Raw genomic sequence first — 24,064 nt, forward strand, 5'->3', positions numbered from 1 at the left:
CCTCATCCTCAACCTCATCCTCATCCTCATCCAATCATCTTCCTCATCCTCATCCTCATCCTCATCCTCATCTCGATCCTATCCTCATCCCGATCCTATCTCATCCTCATCCTCATCTTTCATCATAATCCTCATCCTCATTCTTATCCTCATCCACATTCTCGTCCTCCTCTTATCCTCATCCTCCTCCTCATCTTGTTGCTCATCCTCATCCACATTCTCGTCCTCCTCTTATCCTCATCCTCCTCCTCATCTTGTTGCTCATCCTCATCCTCATCCTCTTCCACATTCTCATCCTCATCCTATCCTCATTCTCATCCTCGTCCTCTACCTATGCTCATCCTATCCTCGTCCTCATTATCGTTCTCATTCGCATCCTATACTCAGCCTCATCCTCATCCTCATCCTCATCATCTTCCTCATCCTCTTCCTCATTGTCATCCTCATTCTATCTACATCTTCATCCTCATCCACATCCTATCCTCATCCTCATCCTCATCCTAATCCAATTTTTCATCCTCACCCTATTCTCATCCTCATCCTCATCCTACCTTCTTCCTTATACTCATCCACTTCCTCATCCTATCCTCATCCTCCTTCTCGTCCTCATCCTATCCTCATCCTCATCCTCATCCTAATCCAATTTTTCATCCTCACCCTATTCTCATCCTCATCCTCATCCTAATCCAATTTTTCATCCTCACCCTATTCTCATCCTCATCCTCATCCTAATCCAATTTTTCATCCTCACCCTATTCTCATCCTCATCCTCATCCTAATCCAATTTTTCATCCTCACCCTATTCTCATCCTCATCCTCATCCTAATCCAATTTTTCATCCTCACCCTATTCTCATCCTCATCCTCATCCTAATCCAATTTTTCATCCTCACCCTATTCTCATCCTCATCCTCATCCTAATCCAATTTTTCATCCTCACCCTATTCTCATCCTCATCCTCATCCTAATCCAATTTTTCATCCTCACCCTATTCTCATCCTCATCCTCATCCTAATCCAATTTTTCATCCTCACCCTATTCTCATCCTCATCCTCATCCTAATCCAATTTTTCATCCTCACCCTATTCTCATCCTCATCCTCATCCTAATCCAATTTTTCATCCTCACCCTATTCTCATCCTCATCCTCATCCTAATCCAATTTTTCATCCTCACCCTATTCTCATCCTCATCCTCATCCTTATCCTATCTTCATCTTCATCCTCAACCTCATCCTCATCCTACCTACTCTTGATCACTTCAACTTAGTCAAAAAGGTATTGTACCATGCAAGACCAAGTCAGCATAAGAGCTTAACCTGTGGGGTGAAGACCCATGACTGGTTTATACCTCTAACAATAACATTTATCGAAATATAGCAGGATATGCAACTTTGAACATCACTATAAAAAAGTATACAGTTTACTTATGATATGCTCACTTTTGGGGTTATTTTCCCCTCCTTAAGGTTACTCTACTTTTATGATTGTGAATTGATGGCAATCATTTGCTTTGTCTTGTATCAGTAAGAAGCAATAATTAATATTCGTTGTGATGAATCATTATTCTTAACTGTGATTTTGAGTCAAGTTTTGTTTGCTTGCATTGTTAGGTGTTTACTTCTCTGGTTATCAGGGCGTTCCATATACATATGTGCTTCCATCAGTTGGACCACCGGCGTACAATGCAGTGAACTACAGAGCAAATGGTGCTGGAGGGAAATTCCAGAGTAGCAAGGTTCTTCTTATTCCATTAATTTAATGTTGCTGATGGTTTCTCATGTTATAAAGTGCCTAGTTTTCAAACAAAAAATAGGGTAGATGATGAATTCAATATTTTGTTCTAGTGGAAGGCTGGAAGCTGATAGGATATGTGATCCAGGAAAGAGGCCAAATATTAGGATATGTAGATAGGGATATTCTAGATGAAAGGAGAGTGGGGCCAAAGTTAGTTTTGATTATTGTCAAAGAGAGAGTGTAAGAAAGGAATGGGGTAAAGATTGCTTTCGGTTATTAATAGACTGAGTGGAGTGAGAGGAGGTATGTTTTGGGAAATTACTTGTTAGTATGGGCAGAGAGCATTAGCTCTTTGTAGGAGCCTAGCTCCCTGGCAGTTGGTACTTATAACACTGTAATTACATTCATTTTCCCTTAAGCAGTACAGCTTTCCCTATTTTGTTCAATTCTTCTTATTGTTTCTGGATCTTCGTTACGGGATCGTATCAGAGGCTGATCAACATGCATTGTCAAAACGTGAAAATTGGAAAAGACCTAAGAAGGGTTTATTAGAAACAAATAAAGAAGACCTAGTTCTACATGGTGTTGCTGAAAATTTGGTTTTGATAGACAAGAGTAGAGCCCAATGGTGTCATTGATCTATGTTACTGGCTTTGCCCAATGGGAGGCTTAGTCAAAAGGAGGAAAACATTCGGGATGTCATTGTTGAGGCCAGTAAGTGACCTTTCAATCATGCTGGTTAGTGTAGGAGGACTTTGGGATGTGATGGTGCAGTATAATGACAAGATATTAGTTCAATGCCTAGATAACTTTCAGCTTGTGATTTTTATACAAACTGTCACGAGACTGCCTTCCCTCCCAAAAAGAGGTAGTATTTACTCTTGCAACATTTGTGGAAATTCTCTCTCAATACAAGGCAGCAAAAAAGCTTTATCTAAGAGGACAAAGGTTCAAACAGTTTGCTTTTGATTTGGTCGACAAACATAGTATACCTAGGCTGCAAGATAACGTGTTAGACTAAGACCTCTTATGTGACTCAAGTAGGAACAATGTGGTTTTGATTTGGCAAGGATCCTGCAAATGCGACCATCTCTATTTGTGTTAGCACAATGAGATCCTAGTGGAAGTTATTTTATTTTATGGCTAGCTTAGTCATCATGCTTCGAAGTTTGAACTATGTCTTTTCCACACATGACCAAATCATCTAAGGCGCAATTCAAACATCTTTCTACAATAGTAGCTAACCTCAACTTTTTCCCTAATGCATTCATTCATAATCCTATCTTCTCTAGTGTGTCCATTTATATAATACAACAGTCTCATGTCTGCTACATTCAAACAAATAAATATAACAATTAATCGGCAATTCCTGCTTTTGAATCAGAAAAAAGAAAAGGAAATAATTACTATTTCCATTGAAACACAACCTTGCAGAATGGAAAGGATAATCCTTGACCTCTATGAATACTAACATTAGAACGGAATAAAAATCATTTATGACATTTGCATCCCTTGAGATTTAGTTGTCCAGCTTTATGATGTCCAGCGTTAGGTGAATAATATCTCATAACTATGGCTTTTGGCAAGCATTTAAAGGGAATGATAGTAATCTTTTTGCAGCTAAAGTGACTGAATTGACATGCACTTCGAAATTGTGTAGGGAATAATTATACTCTACCCATTGCCACTTTATGGTTGTTTTACATAGGAACCTATTCATTGATTTTGTATTATCAACTTTGATTTGAGGCAAAGAACCGTGATCATATTTTTTCTAACTGCGGTGTAAAATATAACTGTAATCTTCCACATTCCACTTGATTGAGTCAACTTGTGCTCTTAATCTAGCTGTATAAGGTTTTTGACCAATGCTTGTGTAAAGGCTTGGTCCAAAATTGTTATGAAAGCTTTGAATCTAGCTTTAGATGGTTTTTGATCAATGCATGTTTAACCCTGCCCATAATTAGGATGAATTATTGGTCTAATATGTTGGTAAAGACAACCTCTAGGTGAGTTGTCTTTGTTGTAGGATTGTTTCTTGTGAAAGTCCCAAGTTTTATGAATTACTTGTGTGCAAGATATTGAGATTGATTCGGTTGAGTGTATTATGTGGGGGATTTGTGATTTGGTCACGGATTGGGATAGTGTTTAGGTCTATGGTTTGAGATTGCGGTATGTGTTTAGGATTGGGGTCACGTATTGGTGTATGGATGTAGGCTTAGGTCACGGTTTAGGGGTATTGGGTGGGGTAGGCTCACGGTTTGGGCGTGTATGTATATGGATTGTGAAGTTGAAGTTGGTGAGTGTTTAAGAATGTGATAGGGGGGATTTTAGGTGGATAGGTGCCACAAATATAGAATGTTTGATGAGCCTTGTGAGGTTCGCCACAAGAGATGGGCTCTTTTGATAAGAACAATAAACTTGACTTAGCCAAGAAGCTAGGAGAAAACTCACTAATAAGGATAATTCCAATTAAAATAAACTTGTTTTATTCATGCCATAGTCACAGTTACATATAGGAAAATATTTGGGCTAAGAAAAGATGAGTAACAACATAAATTGAATTCAAAATAAAATCCTAACTAAACGTGGTAAATTAATTTGACCTAATCAATTCGGTTTGGATTTGAAGGTGTTGGCCGAATTCAAGGATTTATGATTTGACCATGTGTTGTTGAAATTTTGAATGAAGGTGGTTGAGTCTTTATCTCTTGTTGGCTGACTTGGTTGTGGATAGAGTTGCCCTAGATTTGGCCGAGGTCTCTAGGGCTGAAATTGTGAGTCCACATGCCACTTAGTCTTGAATTAGGGGATTTGAATTTGAATGAAAGAGATTCTTGATCTCCATGGCCAAATTGAGGTAAGTGGAAAATCTTCAACATTATCTTTAAGCCCTTAGATCATGGTGGTCAAATATGAGGTGGTTGGAATTAAATCTTTCAAGTTATCTTCTAATTATCTCGAAGCTCTCCAAGGCCTTGAGTGTGAGCCGTGTGCTATCCTCAAGGATTTGACCATGCCTTCTCCTTATCTTCTTCATATCTTCACAACAAGTTCTATTTGAATTCTAGCCATGCCAAGACTTGTTCCAACTTGGATTTGAACTTCAAATTGTTCCTTCTAGCCGTGCCTTCCTACAATTAACCATAAGCAACAAATAATTAAATGTTCCTAATTAAATCAAATCATTAAAAATAAAAATAACACAATTAATAATTAAATTCCTAACTACTTCTGGGTTAAGACACTTCCCACTTATTTAGGTGTAATGACAAAAGTTGTCATGGTGGATCCTCCACCAAGCTGTGGTCCTCCTTTGGCTCCCCAACTTGGGTGATGCCATTCATGGCCTTGTGTCTTTCCTTGGTCCAATTAGGACTTGAATCGCATACACGAGTTGCCTATGCACCTCTTGTGCCTTCTTGGCCTTGGTCCCGTCCATGGGTCCTCCTAGGCCACATAAGGACTCTTCATTGATGTTGGGCCCCACTGGGTTTACATCAGTTGGACTTACCAGTCCAACAAAATGCATAACCATGACGAGGAACTGTATGGTTTTCTTGAATATGTAGCTGGTGCAGAATCTTAAAAATGTTAATTTACTAGACTGTCTTGAAATTTAAAATTAAAACGTGATAGCATTATTAGAATGGTAGAAGAATATAATGTTGTCAATGAAATAATTAAAATGACTTAGGTGTTTGAGGGATCCAATACCATTTGTGTCTTCACTTTTGTTGCATATCATACTTATTTCATTTTAATTTATTTTTAGGAAATATTTTCTTAATTGCATGAAATCCAACATGTTACATGGGATTATTGTCTATAATCAGTGATTTTGTATTGAAGAAATGTAATGAATGAAAAAAAACCTATCTTTGTTTAAATCCTTGCATCCTCATCTAATGGTGGTTTCTCTGTCAATTTGAACTAACAGATGTTCTTATTTTGTTTTCCAGGAAGAGCGGAGCACCTCACTGACCATTGGTGTTGCTGATGACCATATAGGATTGGTTGTTGGTCGCGGTGGAAGGAATATAATGGACATTAGTCAGGTTTGTCAATTGCTAACAGTATTAAATGGTATAATGTGATCGATTACTTATACAATAAGCTATCTTTGAGTAAAAACCTTACATTTTCAGAATAGTGGGGCAAAGATAAAGATATCAGATAGAGGTGACTACATATCTGGAACAACTGATAGGTAGGAAATGTTCACTCAATATTTTGCATTCTTCATACTCCCAAAATAAAGAAAGCCATTGATCAAATGGCCAGACATAATTTCTTTTCCCTTAATTTCCTTAAAATCGTAAACGTTTTACATGTGTTTCAATTTCCTTATTATACAGGAAAGTTACTATAACAGGATCTCAGAGAGCAATACATATAGCTGAATCTATGATATTGCAGAAGGTTTCGAACGCTACCGAGAGGGTGATTGAGTAGTTTGCAAATGCACTCGTCTACTACTAAATGCTTAGTGAACCCCTGTTTGCTAGTTGCTTATGCATTTGCTGAATTCTGGGATTTGTTTACATAAATTCTCATCACATGATATACTTTGGAGATATTTACTTCAGTGGGAGAGGGCATGTTTTTTTTATATTTATTTAATTGGGAGTTGTCTTATAGGAATTCTTCTCAATGCCCTCCAAAGGACATGATGGATTGGAAAGGGCACTATGGCTTTTCCAAATGTAGTATTTAGGGATTATATTCTTTTGTTGTAAGTCAACAGTAGCCAAGTATCATATACAATCTGTATCTTCAATTACTTCTCTAAGATTGGTTTTGAAATTATTCAATTGCTCTGGTAGCACTTAAATTTGATTATTCCGAGTTTGGTTGGTTTTTTCAATCAAGCCCGGCTCTAAGTGGTAGCATGGGTAGTATGATAAAATCTTCATAATAATGTTTTGAAAATAAAGTACAACAATTAAGCCCTTAGTCGATGAGCCATGTCGATTGAACGATATCATAATATTTATTATACATTATGTTTTTTGACAATATTATTCTCTAATTGTTTGGAAAATAATGGAAATGACTTAAAATGAAACTTCAGAATGTGGTGTATTCCAGAATTATATTCCTTTTTCGATTGGGTGGAGTACTTTTGTAGCAGTATTAATTTGATGTTTTTGGGTACAAAATGTTGGGTTGCTTTGCTTTTCCAACTTGATATTTACACTATGTAGCTTTTAAGCATGCTAAATCCTCTGAAAGTGGTGGTCCTTTGTTGCCCTTGAAGCATAAGTGCATAACCTGGTTTTGTTACGTTACTATTCGCATCAGTTAGGTCACGCTTTCATAGTGGCCCCCTGGACAGTCTTTTGTCTAATTGTAGAGTTTAGTGATTTAGGACAGTTTTCCTCTCGTCTTATTTGTATCATGTATTTGAATTAGTGAGTAGATCTAAGTGAATCCCTCATCTATATTGATAGTGGATGAGTTATATATAGCTGTCATTACATCACCCACCATTCATGACTCTAAAAAAATAATTTAAAGAATGATAGATGATATAGTAAATGTGTATGAATGTTTATACTGTCAGTACATTAATATTATATTTATTTTCTATTTTATCAAAGAGTTGAGTTAAAATTGAGTATGATATTATAGTTCAATGTTTTTATTATCTTAAATTCTGACACAGTAATAACTATCATAATTGTCGTCCATCAATGTCCTCGTGATTTATTATTGTACATAAAACATGATAAAACCTTATTATGCTAATATAATGATCTTATTATGCTCTTTTATCCTATCCTTATCCTACCACCTAATGACTTCTATAAGTTAGAGGTTTATTTTAATTTACACATATCTACTTATCTTACCAAACAATTATGTTAATAAGCTACCTCATCAGCAGCTACTAATTTTTTGCTCCTACTATATAAGTTGTCAATATCTCTATTTTTCCTTTTCATTACATTTTAAAAGTTCACTTGCACGTTTAGTGATACAAGGTAAACAAATTTACTTTCCCCAAAACACTCAAGATCAGCGTATGATTTCCAATGAGTTAGTGTATGGTAGCGTATGATACACTAAAAAATCTTCAATGATACACATTTAATGATGCAAAAGATGGTGCAGTTTTATAGTGTATGATTTTCCCAAGATTTTAGACTTTAATTGCTAAGAATGGTTATTATCCTGTTTTTTAGACGGGTAAATACACTATATATGGTAATTTCTTGATCAAGTATATCATGTAGTTAGATTTTCATAGATTCAAATTTGAAACTTCTAAGTAAATCAAAACTTCGCTATCAATTGATATACACATGATGACAATACTCCATACTATTTGATGCCAGTAAAGGAAATATCATTGTAAAAAGAACAAAAAAGTGGACTCCCAGTTTGCAAATTACTCAATTTTCTGAAAGTTTATTTCTCCTTAAACATAAGCCACTTTATAATCTTTAGGTAGTATTAAATAATATACATATCTCTCCACACGTGCATTAAATACTTACTACTCCTTACCTATTCTATTAAATCATTCAATTCCTCATAAATGAATGAGTAAATTGGGAATTTTAATATAATTGTTGATAAAATATAATATTTATATATTGTTATTGTAAAAATTTATACATAGTCAGTGAATCATCGATAATTCATTTGTATTACTCATATTTAAAATCGATGATCATTAAATTGTAATAGTGAATGATACAATAATAATGTAAAAACTCTTATACTCTTAGTGTGTATTTTTTTCCTCTCTTGTTGATAAGTTTGAAGAAAAATTATATATATTGATAGTATAAGACTTTATACACTTCCGGACTATCATTGATTATTCAAAAAAGTAATATGGAATAATAGATGATGTATTAAATATATAAAAGTTATAAATCTTATGGTGAGACTTAATTATAAGTGGTTTATAAATAGGGATGAAAAATACTATGACCATATGGAATTAGTGTATAGTGGTTAGGAGCATATATTTTTTTCTTAAATGCGTGTCAGTCCATATAATTAGAAAATTTTCAGTTTAAATTATTTTCCAACTGATCAATACAAGTCACACATATAATTACATTATTATAAGACAAAGTTAATGTTTGGGTGTGTCTGAATAAGTTGTGAATAGTTTTGGTGGGATAAGGATCCTCTCCATTAATTGAGAGGAAAATATTAACAATAATATACAAAATGTAACATATAATAAGTTTTTTATTCTTTTATTTATCATAAAATCACATTTTTATTATTAAAAATATGAGTAAAATAACTACTTATCTTTATTAATGGAGATGATTTTTGTTCAGCTTATTCCTTAAGGTCGACCAAGATATGCATGCGTAATGCGTTTAAGATTTGGTAGTACTTTTTGAAGTGGGTTTTGATTCGCAAATACTCCAGAGTCCAATCATGCTTCTAAGTTCTAACGACATAATTAACTTGGAGAATCGTGGAGTTCGTATGTTGTAAACGAAAAAACAAACAAACACACGAATTGATGTCTTCGTCATCAAGATATTGTCAAATCAAGTAATAAACGTACGGAAAATTCTCTTTCAAAGCCATGACTAACATAGAAGTGCTCCCATTAAGTGATGTACGAAGTTTCTATCATTCAAAAATATCTTAATCTTTCATATAACAAATCCCTCTAAAATAATTATCAACGTTATAATAATGTAACATCTAGGAAAGATTTATATACCGTTAGTTATCTATCATTTATTTGTATTACATTTTTAAAAAATAATAATAATTAAATATAAATGATAGATAATACACCTACAATACATAAAAATCATATATAATTAATATGTACTATTTTTCTCACCCCATAATTCACATCCCGTTTTTTTTTCTCTCGCCCTTCTTTAATACTTTATTTGGTTAGAGAAAAAAAATGCGAACAGAGAAAGATAGTAAAGACAAGGAAAGAAATGAAAAATTGAGTAGATTTTATATTGTTTGGTATGAGTAAAATGAAAGAGAAGAAATAAGTACTTTCTACTTTATTTCTCTTCTTTGATTGAATAAAAAGTAAGAAGAGAGCAAAAAATATTCTTAAAACAAAGAATGTAAAATATTAATAAATAAGAGTTTCTAAGGCCATATTTGTCATTTTAGATCATCAATCTCTTTTTGGTGAGAAATGATTTTGAATGGATCATTATTAAGTGTTACATTAATTATATATTATACACTTTTTGTGTGGAACATTAACTACATAATCAACTCACATGAATGAAATTATACCAATACATGATTAAAACTTGTTTAAGTGACCAAATATCACATATCAAGTGTTTTACAGGCTTAATCCGGAGGAATTATTACAAAAAGGTAAGTTATTGACAAAAGCCAAGATTCAGCCATGAGTAGTTTGAGTAAAATTGTCCTGTCGTATTCGTTGACCATTGGATCGAGCTAAATTTTGGATATGTTGTTCCTAACTAATAGATCTTCAATGTGATCAGTTGGATTGTCGAAATATATAAAATTGGATGCACTAAGCGTAGGTCGGGAAATTTCTGTAAATTTTTAGCAACCATTTGATATGTGCTTAGCATACGTATTTATGCTCAACACAAAGGGTGGTGCACCTAGCTCAAGCTGGTGCACTAAAAGGTCATGCATAGCTAGCTGGAGGCTATGCCCATCTAGGCAATGCACTGAGCATAGGAACCAACATGCTGATAATATTTAAGGACTTCCAACTCAAGCCAAAAGACATACAATTTGTAATATCAATTTGTAGTACTTTTTTTATGAGTTTCTAGGGTAGTCTGGCTCATTTATAGTTAAACCCTTGTGAACATGAGTAGCTAAACCCTTGTTGGGATTGAATGTAACACAAGCTTGATATATACAAACTGATACATTTATATTAATTCATGAAGTTTTGATTATTTTTGAGTTATTGTATTTGCTTAATGTTTGCTTTAAGTTTGATAATCTTATTGCATGATTATTGAATAAATTGCTTAGTCATTTACTTGCATTATTCTGAACTTGCATAATTCAATAATTGATACATTTTCTAGACATGGAATTGTATTAGTTGTCATATCATACACTTTACTTTATTAGTATCTAGACATAGTGTTAATCTTGTAATTTTATAACTCTCAAACTAGATGGCATAGACTAATAGACATAGATGTATGTTTGATGTTCATATAACTTAATTTTATTAATCTAGACGACTAGACATAGAGGTAGATTAATAAAGTGTTAGTATAGACCAATTGACCTTGGCGGCTAATATAATCGAGGTGTTGTATTTAACTCAACTTTGCATACATAGACTACTAGACAATGAGACATGTTATGCGGGTCATATTTCTTAATCGTATGCGTAAAATTGTTAGACATAGAGTTTTGTTGCATGAGTTGCTAAATTGACTAAGACATTAGCTTTTAGCAATTTTAAGGTCATTGCATGAAAAAATCATTACTGAATGAATTTACTTTAAGAATCAGGTATGCGCGGATAGTAAATGTGAAGTTCAATCCCAACTCCCCTTACCATATTATTACAATTTTGATTTATTTGTGTCACCAAACAAACTACTCCATTTGAACAATAACTTAAATTAATAATTTTTATTTGAAAGGCTAATATCAAACAAGTCCTTGTAGATTTGACAACCCATTACTTTTTACTTGTTTGTGACACCGTTTGATAATTCATATACCAATTTTTCGGTTAGCAATCATACGTATATACTAGAGGTTTTCTAAAATCTCCACAAAATGTTTCTAGCGGTCATAACTGTTGCGGTTTTTGAAACCTCTCCTAATTATACTGTGAAGATTAAAACCTCCACTAATCGCATAAAAAAACTCTACTAAATACAAAATCTATTGTAGTGTATTTTTATTTTCTCATCTTTCTCTCTTCTCAATCAAACGTGGGAAAAATTCAATTCTCCATAACTTCTCTCTAATCTACTTCCTTTCTCTCTTTCTCTATCCAACCAAAGGAAGGTTTAAGGTCTTGTGATAACCAATTACTCAGAGGTATTTAAATAAGTTTAGTTTTTTTATTCTCGGGAGGGGGAAATTTCAAAGAAAACTACACTAGAATACTTCTAGGCAAAAACATGTTGTACAATAAAAGAAAACAAATCCCTAAGACTAGGAGGAAGAATATCTATCTCATGAGTGTCGACTTGTAAAGAATAAGCCATATTCAGTATAAAATTTATCACTTGATTAGCTTCTCTATGAATATGAGTACAACAAATAGTATAGTCCTTTTCCAACCATTTATGGATCACTTTCACTAAGAAAGCATAACTATGAAGGTTCCAATTTTAAATGACACAACCAATTAAATAAGTTTAGTTAGGAATTCGATTTCCAACCATTTATGGATCACTTTCACTAAGAAAGCATAACTATGAAGGTTCCAATTTTAAATGACACAACCAATTAAATAAGTTTAGTTAGGAATTCGATTTCCAACCATTTATGGATCACTTTCACTAAGAAAGCATAACTATGAAGGTTCCAATTTTAAATGACACAACCAATTAAATAAGTTTAGTTAGGAATTCGATTTTAATATATTAATTGAGGTTCCAATTTCTTTATATTATCAACAACGGCCTAAATCAAATGGGAAGGTGCTCTAGTAAAACTTTAACTACATCTTCTTGTTTGAGTACTTGAAAATATAAAAACGTTTAGTTTGGAGAATTTTGTCGTCTATAATAGTCTTACTCAACTCAATTATGATTACCTTTGATGCATGAAGGATATATGTGATTCAAACTAACAAATTTCTTTATACCTTTATTTATTACACGTCACCATGATATATTAACGAGACTTGCTCTAGTTATGTAAGAGCTCCCTGAATCCTCATATATTATATTAATGCAGTTTGATTCATGCCAACCACAAATAATTTTAGTAATAGAACACTTATATTCTTAATTTTTTTAATCTTCTTTCCGTCAATTTTAAGGTTCAAGACACTATTATTTCTTTTTGCCAATTATACACTTTGAGGAAATAAGAAGAATTTAACAAAAAATATTTACATTTTGTAAAGATAAATTAAACAAAATTAATGTTTTTTTAGTAGTTTAATCAAAACTTAAATGGCACATAAAAAGAAGGGAACAAGATTCTCTCCACTACCGGAGAGAAGTTTTTTTCTTCTTTTAGTTGTAAGGATAAGAATATAATCTCACTATAAATAAAAAGAGCACAAATGTCATTATATTTTATTTTTCTTTGCTTTTAAGAGTACTTGCATCCCCATAGAGAAGAGTCTCATTCAAAAAGAAGGGTGTGTGGAGTAAGTGTGAAGTCTCATATTAATTAGATATATAGGAGGAGGGAAAGAGTTTATAAGTGGAAAAGACTTATGAAACTAATGCCTTAAGGGTTTGGCTCAAGATGTGGTGTCTGTTTGTGGCTCTCTACTCTTCCCTACCTCGTAACAATGAAATTCCCTAGTGGGTGGATGCTCTCCGGTTGCAGTCTGATCCAACAAGTGGTATCAGAGCCGATAGTTCGGCTGGGACATGGTGGACTTAAGGTAAACAAACCAAAAAATGTGTGATACCCACACTTGAGGAGAAGATTGTTAGGTTTATTCAAGTGTGAAGTAGATATGCTGGGAGGAGTGAAAGAATTTATAAGTGAAAAAGACTCATGCAACTAATGTGTTAATGTTTTAATTCAAAATGTGATGTCTCGCTTGTGGCTCTCCACTCTTTCCATACCTCGGTAATAATAAGACATTTTGGTAATTAGAGATTCTCCGATCGCAGTCTGGTACAAGAAGCACACAATATTACTTTATCCATTTCTTTTATACACATCAAAAGTTTTCCATCTTTACTTAACCACTCCAATTAGTTAATCCTATGAAGCTACTATGAAATATGAATATATACTTTTTCATAAACATAAAACCAGACTATTCTGTAATAAAGGATGATATAATGAGAACAAAGAGGAAAAACAAACTACAAGAACTGTTTTTTATTATCATTAATATTATGCTTTAATACATCACTTACAATGATACATAATAATATAGTAGTAATAATGGTACATATATATAGCAATATAACCCTACCATGCATGAAGCAGAATGACTATGAAGTCACACTGACATTTATTTTTGGAAATTAAACAACATATTATTATCACAACAAGATTTAATGTACCCTAAAATAAAACCAATTAGCTATTTGATCGTAAGTTTAAGGGAACTCATCACCATTCTCTCCACCACCATACCCATATCCTGAACCATATCCAGAGCCACTTCCATAGGCAGAACCTCCGTTAGCCCCACCACCACCTCCACCTCCACCTCCTCCTCCTCCACCACCACCACCACCACCACCTTTTCCTCCTCTACCACCTCCTTCACCGTAGCCACCTCCTTCACCATAACCAGAGCCGTAGCCAGAACCACCTGAACCTCCACCACCACCTCCACCTTTACCACCGCCACCACCTCCACCTCCACCTTCTCCTTTTCCACCACCTGACCCATATCCAGACCCATATCCTGATCCATATCCAGACCCGTATCCTGAACTACCATTCCCACTACCACCTCCTCCACCTCCACCTCTACCTCCTCCACCACCACCACCACTTCCTAGCGCTCCACCATATCCTTCACCACCACCAGACCCGTACCCAGAACCATACCCAGAACCACGTCCAAGACCACCACCACCTCCTCCTCCTCCACCTTCACCACCACCTCCACCACCACCTTTTCCACCAAGTAACTTCTCTGTGACCCTAGCAGCAAATGCAAGTTCAACAATAAGCAACACAATGAAAACAGCCCCTAGGACCTTGGAGCTGGCCATATCTCTCACACTCTATCAAATCCAATGAGGTAATGAAAATGTTATAAGTGTGATGATATGAATATTATTACTAATGCTCAAGATCAATGAATATAGAAAGAAAGGATGTAATGATATTACACTGCTTGAGAGTTAGAAAAGAAACATGTATTTTTGGTGCAGAAAAGTGTGAGGTTAAGGATCCTATATATACACGTTGTAAAGGTGGTTCTAGTAGGTTCTTAATTTTGATAACACCTAACATATCAGTATTAAATTTGAAGAAGGAACCGTATTGTGATGGTTCTCCTTAGTAGTGGAGTTGAAAGTGGTGTCATAGTACTTAGTGGGTGATAATATTTTTGCTGGTGGAATGTCTGTTTTTTTGTCCTTATGCATAATTCCTTGCTATACACTACAACACCTTACTTCCACTTTTTACTTAGGAAATTGACCCGATCAGCTGCGTCCCCAATTTTGTTAATCTGTTCACATATATGAATGCCACACATTAAAGTAATGCATGAGCATAATATTGTAGATATGTATTAAGGTGTTATGTGTTGGAAGTAAGATTCATCACATTGTCTGCCCTATTATCTCTACCAATAATTTAAATATAAAAAAATCATTCATTAATGAAGGCATAAGTTATTAATTTTCCCTATATATTTAAAGATAAAAATGTAGCATTGCATTTAATTGTTAAAAATGTTACATCATAAAAATTTCCAATTTGTTTTTTATGCAATCCCCTCTCCAATAATAATGGAGACGATCTTGACCCTTTTAAATAGTTGTTGGGATCAAGATCCTCTTCAGTAATAGAGGTGTCGGGTCCTCTCCAGTACTAAAGAGTCCAGTATTAGATGATATTAAGACATATGGCAAAAAATTTATTTCAACAATTATGATTACATGTTATTTTCTAATAAAAAATAAGAAATTTAAAAAAAAAAATTCTTCCTCATATTCCAGTACTGGAGATGAGTTGAACTCGTAATGGAGAGGGAAGTGCACAAAAAACAAAGACAAATGTTTTTATGAATATGACATTTTTATTCTTTAGATGTAATATGATGATATTTTTATCCTTAAATGTAAATGCAAGATCAATAATTTGCCCTCCAATGGAGAGGATTTTTTTTCTGTTATTGGGCTACTCTTCTCCTTTCTAATTATTTTATAGATGAAATCTTAATATAATATATTGCAAAAAATATACTGAATAATACCTCTTCTTCATTGATTATTTTGGAAGCCAAAAGGCTCCTTTTATACTACATAATGCTATTGCTAAATAAACAATCTATCCCAATTATACATAACTAACTTAACAAACTATTTGTTTTATTTATACCCTCAATAACCAACAATGCTAACTAACAATTATGCCTAAGTAAAATATCTGAATTATTTAAAAGGATTAGCCAAATCCAGCATGATAAGTCAAGGTTGACTGTTCTGGTTTGTGTGACTCACCCTCCTCGGTCACGCTCCATGAGCTATGCGCCATGACCATTTTGTCTCGATCATGCTCATGCATCATGCCTTGGCTGTTTTGGTCTTCCTGATGTGCCAAGCCCACGCACTGATGCGCCAAGCCTACGCACTGATGCGCCAAGCCTATGGTGTCTTGGTCTGTCTGATGCACCAATACCATGTTTTCACGGTCAGGCCCATGTGCCATATTTTGTTTGTCTCAGTCAGTTTGGTGTGAAGCCTCATGAGTCAAGGTTATGTTGTCTCGGTCAAGGTCATGGGTCAGGGTCATGTTTCCTCGGTCATTGTCTGACCGAGGCTGGTGTAGTTGGGCGATAGTGTTTTGTTTTGGTTGCTTGGCCAAGGGGTCACCTGATTCATGCTTGTTGTTCAATATCCCCCCACAAACTAGAGAGTATATATTAATTACTCCCAGTTTGTTAAGTAGGAAATTGAAAGGAGATGGATCTAAGGGTTTGGTAAGAATGTCTGCAAGTTGTTGGTGTGTATGAATTGGGAGAATGTGGAAGAGTTTAGATTGGAGTCTTTCATGAACCACATGACAATCAATGTCAATGTATTTTGTTCTTTCGTGAAAGACTGAGTTGAGTTCTATGTGCCTTGCTGAATTGTTGTCAGGATATAACAATGTTGGTTTGATGAATGGAATCTGGAAGTTGATGAGTAGGTATGTTAGCCATTGTATTTCACATGAGGTTGCTGCAAGTGCTCGAGATTCTGCCTCTGAAGATGATCTTTCTACAATGGTTTGCTTCTTGGATTACCATGAAACGAAAGAGATGCCTAAGAACACACAAGCACCACTGATGGATTTCCTTGAGTCAATGCATGCTGCCCAATCTGAGTAACTGAATGCCTTCAATTGTAGAGGAGAGGTGGAAGAGTAGAATAAGCCTTAACCTGGATTGCTTTTGATATATCTCAGAATTCGAGTAAGGGCTTGATGGTGGATGGTGGTGGGTTTTGCCATGAACTGGCTTAGTTGTTGGACAACATAGCTTAAATCTGGTCTTGTGTTAGTTAAGTATAGCAACCTTCCTAAAAGTCTTCTATGGTAAGGTGAGGAATCATCTTGATGTAGCTTTGTTGTTTTGATGATTGATGTTGGAGCTGGTTTAGAAGCCAAGAACCCTGTATCTGATAAGATGTCTAGTGCATACTTTCTTTGACATATGGTGATACCTGCAATTGATCTAGAAACTTCTAATCCAAGAAAGTACTTTATAATACCAAGATCTTTAATCTTTAAATGGTTATGCAAGCAGCTTTTGACATGTGATATTTCATGTGAATCATTTCCTGCTAATACTAAATCATCAACATATATAAGCAAAGCTGTAAATTTCGTACCTATGGCCTTGGTGAATAAAGAGTGATCATGGTGGGATTGTGTGTATCCCAATGAGACAAGGGTCTTGGTTAATCGAGTAAACCATTGCCTTCCAGCCTACTTTAGCCCATATAAGGACTTATGAAGTTTGCATACCTTGTTTTGTGTCATGCATACCACACCTTATGGTATTTCCATATAGACATCTTCATTTAGCTATCCATATAGGAGAGCATTATTGACATCTAACTAGTGAACAATCCAGTTTTGTGAGGCTGCAATGGCAAGAAGTAATCTAACAATGGTCAGCTTGGCCACTGGAGCAAAAGTGTCTAGAAAATCAATGCCTTCGGTTTGGTTATAACCTTTTGCCACTAACCTAGCCTTGTACCTTTCTATTGAGCCATATGAGTTATACTTAATTTTGTAAACCTACTTAGAACCTCTAGGTTTTGTATTAGCTGGAAGGTCAACAAGTGTCCAAGTTTTGTTTAGCTCAAAGGCATTTAATTCATCTTGCATAGCCCTTATCCAGTGAGGGTGTTTGATGACTTGGTAGTAAAATCTAGGCTCAGTAGTAGTGGTAATAGAGAGCACATGTTTTAGGTGGGTTGGTGAAATGGTCAGGGAAGACAAGACAAATGAACGAGGATGGTGCACATCCTTACCTGAAGTTTTGTGTAAAGATAAATTGCACTGAAAGTCTTGTAGATAAGTTGGTGTCTGCCTTGGACGGGTAGATCTTCTAATGTGTTTAGGTGAAGTTTTGTTGGTTCGGGGTCTTGGTCAGAATGGCCTATCTCTATATTGTCTTCACCTTGTTCAGCATGACTTGAATTGGTGGTCAAGGGCAAGGGTGTGTAGTATGTTGTTGTCATCTAATGCCTTATAAGGAAATATATGTTCGTGAAAGATTACATTCCTAGAGGCGAAAGTCTCTCTATTTTGGAGATCGAACAACATATAGCCCTTTGTGCTCTGCTTGTTGCCCAAGTATATGCACTTTCTTGCTCTTTGGTTAAGTTTGGACCTATGTTGGGCAAGAGTGGATGCAAAAGATACACACCAGAAAAACTTTAATTCCATCAGGTTAGGGGTCTTGTTATGTAGAAGTTCATAAGGGGTCTTATCTTGGAGAATATGGCTTGAGAGCCTATTTATGAGGTAAGTTGCATGTTGTACTGCATACGTCCAGAAGGATTTTGGTATCTTGGATTGAAAAACAAGAATTCTAGTGACATTTAGGAGGTGTATATGCTTTCTTTCCACTACTGAGTTTTGTTGAGGAGTCTCCACACAAGAGGTTTGATGTAGTATGCCATTGGCACTATAAAGTGTTGGCATATTGGACTCACTTCCATTATCACTCCTTATGACCTTAATCATACTGCCAAATTGGGTTTGTATCATCTTAATGAAGTCTTGAACTATGGTTCTTGCCTTAGACTTGGCCCTCATGATGTAGAGCCAAGTATGTCTAGTGTGGTCATCTACAATGGTAAGAAAGTACCTATGGCCATGTATGGAGGTATGTGATATGGGTCCCCATATATCCATGTGGACCAAATCAAAGGCATGCTCAGTTCTAGAGGAAAGGGAAGCCTAGTTTGTTTTCCTAAATGACAGTAATCACATATATTTCTATCATGGAACTTAACATAAGAACATGATTTGCATATTCAATTTAAAGTAGTTGTAGAGGGATGTCCCGATCTGAAGTGCCACAAGTCAAAGAATGAAACAATTTCTGATCTATTTACATTGTGAATTCTACTTATTCTATTTCTAAAACTTCTTTTAAGCATATACAATCCATTTCTCACTTCAGCATATCCAATCATCCTCAAGGTAATCATATCTTGAATAGAACAATTGGAGCTATCAAAGATTAGTTTGCAGTGTAAGGAGTTAGTGAGTTTATGAATAGAAATCAAGTTAAAATTGAATTAAGGTACATAGAGAACATTATGCAATGTCAATGAATTAGTGAGGTTTATTGTCCCTGATATCTTTGCCAAGACTATGTTGCCATTTGGCAGACCAATGGTAATTGGCTTAACATTGTGGTGAATATCAAATGTGGACAGGTCAGGGCACACATGATCTGTGGCCCCTGTATCCATTTTGCAGTATATATTGTTACCTGATTGATGATGTCCATCCTTATCTTGGTTACCTTGTTGTGCATTGACAGGATCTACTGTAAGCTGATTCACATTGTGATTTCCATTTGGCTTGCTGATGCTCTTGAGTAAGGTTGCCAATTGCTCATATTGCTCAGCACCAAAGTGGAATTTGTTTCCTTCAATATTGTTTGGAAGTGCCTTAGACTCAGCATCCTTCTTGTGTGCAAGTTCAGTACTAGTTGTGTTGACTGATCCTACATCTTGTCTTGTTCTTGATTGTTGAGGATTTGAGGGGAAAACCATGTTTGAAATAACATGTATCTGTGGTGTGTCTCTCTATCACAGAAGGTGCAGACCTTAACTCCATTGCCTCTTTGATTGTTGAATCCTCTACTTGTGCTTCTCCCTCTGCCCTGCATGAAACCATTCCTTTGTCCATTTTTTCTTGTTCTCCATTGAGGTGTGTTGTCAAATTTGTTTGTGGATCTATCATTTGTAAATTTTATTAGAGTCTTTGGTGATTTTGCACTTAGCTATCCTTCTTGTTGAATTAGTAGGGAGAAAGCTTTATTTATCTGAGGTAGTGGTTCCATGAGTAAGATTTGAGTCTTTGTTGTGTTGAGTTCATCATTCAACCCTTTCAAGAAACAAATCACATACTCATTCTCTCTTTGATCTTTCATCATCTTGATCATTCCACAGTTGCATCTTACCACACAAGTACAAGTGGGCATTAACCTTAATGATTCAAGATCCTCCCATAGAGTTTTTATCTCAATGAAGTAGTTAGAGATTGTTTTGTCACCTTGCCTCATGGAGTACAACTCCTGAAGCAAGTCTGAAGTTCTGAAATCATCTCCCTTGGAGAATCTGTCCTTAAGGTCAAGCCATAGATCTCGAGCATTGTCAATGTATAAAATGCTTTGTGCAATTTGTTGGGAGATGCTTCTTGTTATCCATGAGACAACCATGTTGTTGCACCTCTCTCATATGTCATACTCCGGTGTAGATGGGCTTGGTGCATTGGTTGTCCCATTCACGAATTTGAATTTGTTCTTTGATGATAATGCACTTCTCACAGCTCTGCTCCATGAATGATAGTTGCTGCCATTTAGAGGTGGTGTTGTTAGGATTGCTCCTAGATTTTCTCCTGGATGGAGATAGTAGAGGTTTTGCTGAATATCATTGTTGCTTATGCTCAATTGTAGATCTTGGTCTGATCTTGTGTTCAACATTTGTGCCATTGTTTCTATTCTACGTTGCTCTTTCTTTGAGTGTATGCTTGGACTATTTCTTGAATCCATGGTCAGAGTTCTTGACCAGATGATAACCTTCTTGATTATCTTTGGTCAGGTTTCTTGACCAAGAATTGTTTCTAAAGAGAGGGATTCACAATTATGTGAGTATAGCTCTTGATACTATATTGTGAAAAATATATTGAATAATACCTCTTCTTCATAGATTATTTTGGAAGCCGTAAGGCTCCTTTTATACTACATAATACTATTGCTTAAGAAACAAGTTATCCCAATGATATCTAACTAACTTAACAAATTATTTGTTTTATTTATTCCCTCAATATCCAACAATTCTAACTAACAATTATGTCTAAGTAAAATATCTGAATTATTTAAAAGGATTAGCCAAATTCATCATGATAAGTCAAGGTTGTCTGTTCTGGTTTGTGTGACTCGCCCTCCTCAGTCAGGCTCCATGAACTATGCGCCATGACCATTCTGTCTCGGTCATGCTCATGCGCCATGCCTTGCTTGTTTTGGTCTTCCTGATGTGCCTAGCCCAGACACTGATGCGCCAAGCCTACGCATTGATGCGCCAAGCCTATGGTGTCTTGGTCTGCCTGATGCGCCAATGCCATGTTTTCACGGTCAGGCCCATGTGCCATATTTTATTTGTCTCTGTCAGTTTTGTGCGGAGCCTCATGAGTCAGGGTTATATTGTCTCGATCAAGGTCATGGGTCAAGGTCATGTTTCCTCAGTCATTGTCTGACCGAGGCTGGTATGTTTGGGCGATAGTGTTTTGCTTTGGTTGCTTGGCCAAGGGGTCACATGATTCATGCTTCTTGTTCAATATGATATCAAAGTCAGGACCCAATTTATCTCCAGTTATCATGAGCTAAAAAGATGTTATTTAATCATGAGTGAAAAGTTACTACTCGCCTAGTCCGGTAGGTGCATATTGGAAAGTATTTCCACAACACTTAACTCATTATCTTATACATATATAGTTTAAACTTTAAATTTAGACTCATGTTATTGCTAATTGTTTTGGAGATAGAATTCCTCAATTATATTTTTCCTCAACAAATTATATAAGGTCTCGTCAAATGATTTCCATAGCTAGGGTGGTTCCATTAGTTATTTCGATTTATATTTTAAGCTTTTATTTTTTTATGAGCAGATGCTTATACTAATAAGAGAGTATAAGGACTACTCGAACAGTATATAAATCAGGAATTCTTATCAAATACAAAAAGTAATGCAACCTAAGGGACTCACCCACAAGAAAAATCAATGGCAAAATAATTTTTTTGGACTAATGTCTTATCCTTACCTTAATAAATTCCAAAAGACCCATTAAATAATCAAATTTCCCTTCTCTTTCTGGAGAAGTGAGATAAACAAGATTATGGAATGCCAAACAATTAAACTAATCCCGCTTCCCCTTTCTTCCATATGCTATGATTCACATAAAGATCAAGAATCGAAGCTGGCATAGCCGACCAATTGATTTATTCTATTCTATTATTTTAGCACATATATATGTATTGAGGTGGTATGACTTTAAAGTATAGTTTTTTCCAACAAACCACATATATAAGGTATTGTCAAATGACTTCCATAGTTAGGATTATTCCATTTCATTATCATTTTGATTTATTCTAATATGTTATTTCTATAGTATATCTATCATCCTTATATTCGGCTAGGTAAAAGTTTTGTGCATTGAATTGTCTTTTGTATTATTTTATTAATATAATATAATTTTTCATTAAAAAAAAGCTATAAATTATTTTTTGTATGTAAACATTTTTAAGCTTTTATTATGATTATTGTAAGCGAAACTTTTTAATATATTATGAACCTCAATTATAATGTAGAAAAACCATTTTGTCAAATTAAAAGATGAACTTCATTAGTGCGCAAGGAAAACAATGTCTCATTAAAAATAGCTTATGATAGTGGTGGACAAGCGATTGATTTGTGAATGATATATTTTTCATACCCTATGGAAATGTATTCAGTGGGTCTGGCTTGGAGTTTATCATGAATATAGAATTGAAATTTATATTATATTTTTATAATATAACTAATTAGATTTATTTGTCTATCTAAAGTTTTTGCAAAGTATTTTCAGTAACATGTATCTTGAACGATTTTCTTACAATTATTCTCTATCCCTATCAACTGTACTTAATTTAGGATTAGGTATTTATAGTCTGATTAGAGATATAATATTAGGTAAGGAACACACCTTCTCCAACTTCAAAAATATATAATTAAGCTCTAATATTCATCAAACAGATACAATCAAAATTTGGTAAACAAGTAATATATGCTAAAAAATAAATTAAAATTAGAATCATGAAATATTGTTTGGGCCATGTATCATTATCGTTTCCAATACTAGAAATGATCTCGATTCACCTAACTCTAACTACCCAAAGAAGAAATATTCCTGACCTCTACAAATCCCAGTCTTTCGGTGGGGTTTGTCTACATTCATGAAATGTACTCTTAGCGTGACAAATGGCATTATATAATATATAAAGCTTCAATACCTTCCTGTATCGCATGCTCCCTTCAATCATTATGGGATTGAACCAATATCAATGATCTTATCAAAATGGGCACTATGGGTCATAGTCATTTTCTCTATAATTACTCTGTTTTATCTGAGATAAACATGTGTCACATTCTCTTAAATTGATAGCAAATTAATTGGGTTTTTGTGATCATTCAAGTCAAGAGTAGCAACGTTTTCAGAATTAATTGTTTTGTTTAGGTTGACATTTGGTAGAGTGAAAGCCAAACTATAAATGATTAGACTATAGGAATTCGGCACCACATTAAACGCGGTGCTTAGTGCAACGCGTACACCTGGATGACTTTAACTAGAGTAAGAGAAAGCTAATTTAGCAAATAATAACGTGTACCTTATTTTCTTTTTGTTGAGTTGGATAAAATTGAGTGAAAAATGTTGATGGTTGAGAAATTGATTGTAGTTTGGAAAATCACCTGAAAAATAGGAGGTGGGGCTAAATAGTGATAAGTTAACATATTTGGTCAAATTAGCTGATAAATTGAGTGAAAATGGTAAAATGATGTGAAAAGACTTATAATGTACGGGAGCACATCTGTTGTCCCATAATTTGTGTCACTCTAAGTATTATGAGCTTGTGATCAGTCAGAAAAAATATATTTAAGTTAAAATTTAATTATTAAATATTTTTTTGACCAATCACAAACTCATGACACATGGAATGACACAAACTGTGGGACAACAGATGTGAACCCATAAT

The 24,064-nt window shown here is 34.8% G+C and overlaps 1 protein-coding gene and 1 long non-coding RNA gene across 2 annotated transcripts; one reads left to right on the forward strand and one right to left on the reverse strand.

Annotated features, from left to right (window-relative positions):
* LOC109346087 lies at positions 1,571 to 6,595 on the forward strand. The gene is made up of 4 exons (XR_002107475.1): positions 1,571 to 1,735; positions 5,697 to 5,792; positions 5,883 to 5,944; positions 6,093 to 6,595. It is a non-coding gene; the product is annotated as an uncharacterized LOC109346087 (long non-coding RNA).
* Positions 13,710 to 14,764, reverse strand: LOC109346088 (putative glycine-rich cell wall structural protein 1). The gene has a single exon (XM_019585459.1). The coding sequence runs from the start codon at positions 14,583 to 14,585 to the stop codon at positions 13,959 to 13,961; it is 627 nt and encodes a 208-aa protein (XP_019441004.1). The 5' UTR covers positions 14,586 to 14,764; the 3' UTR covers positions 13,710 to 13,958.

This window comes from Lupinus angustifolius, chromosome LG04 (genome assembly GCF_001865875.1).
Source record: "Lupinus angustifolius cultivar Tanjil chromosome LG04, LupAngTanjil_v1.0, whole genome shotgun sequence".
NCBI lineage: Eukaryota > Viridiplantae > Streptophyta > Magnoliopsida > Fabales > Fabaceae > Lupinus > Lupinus angustifolius.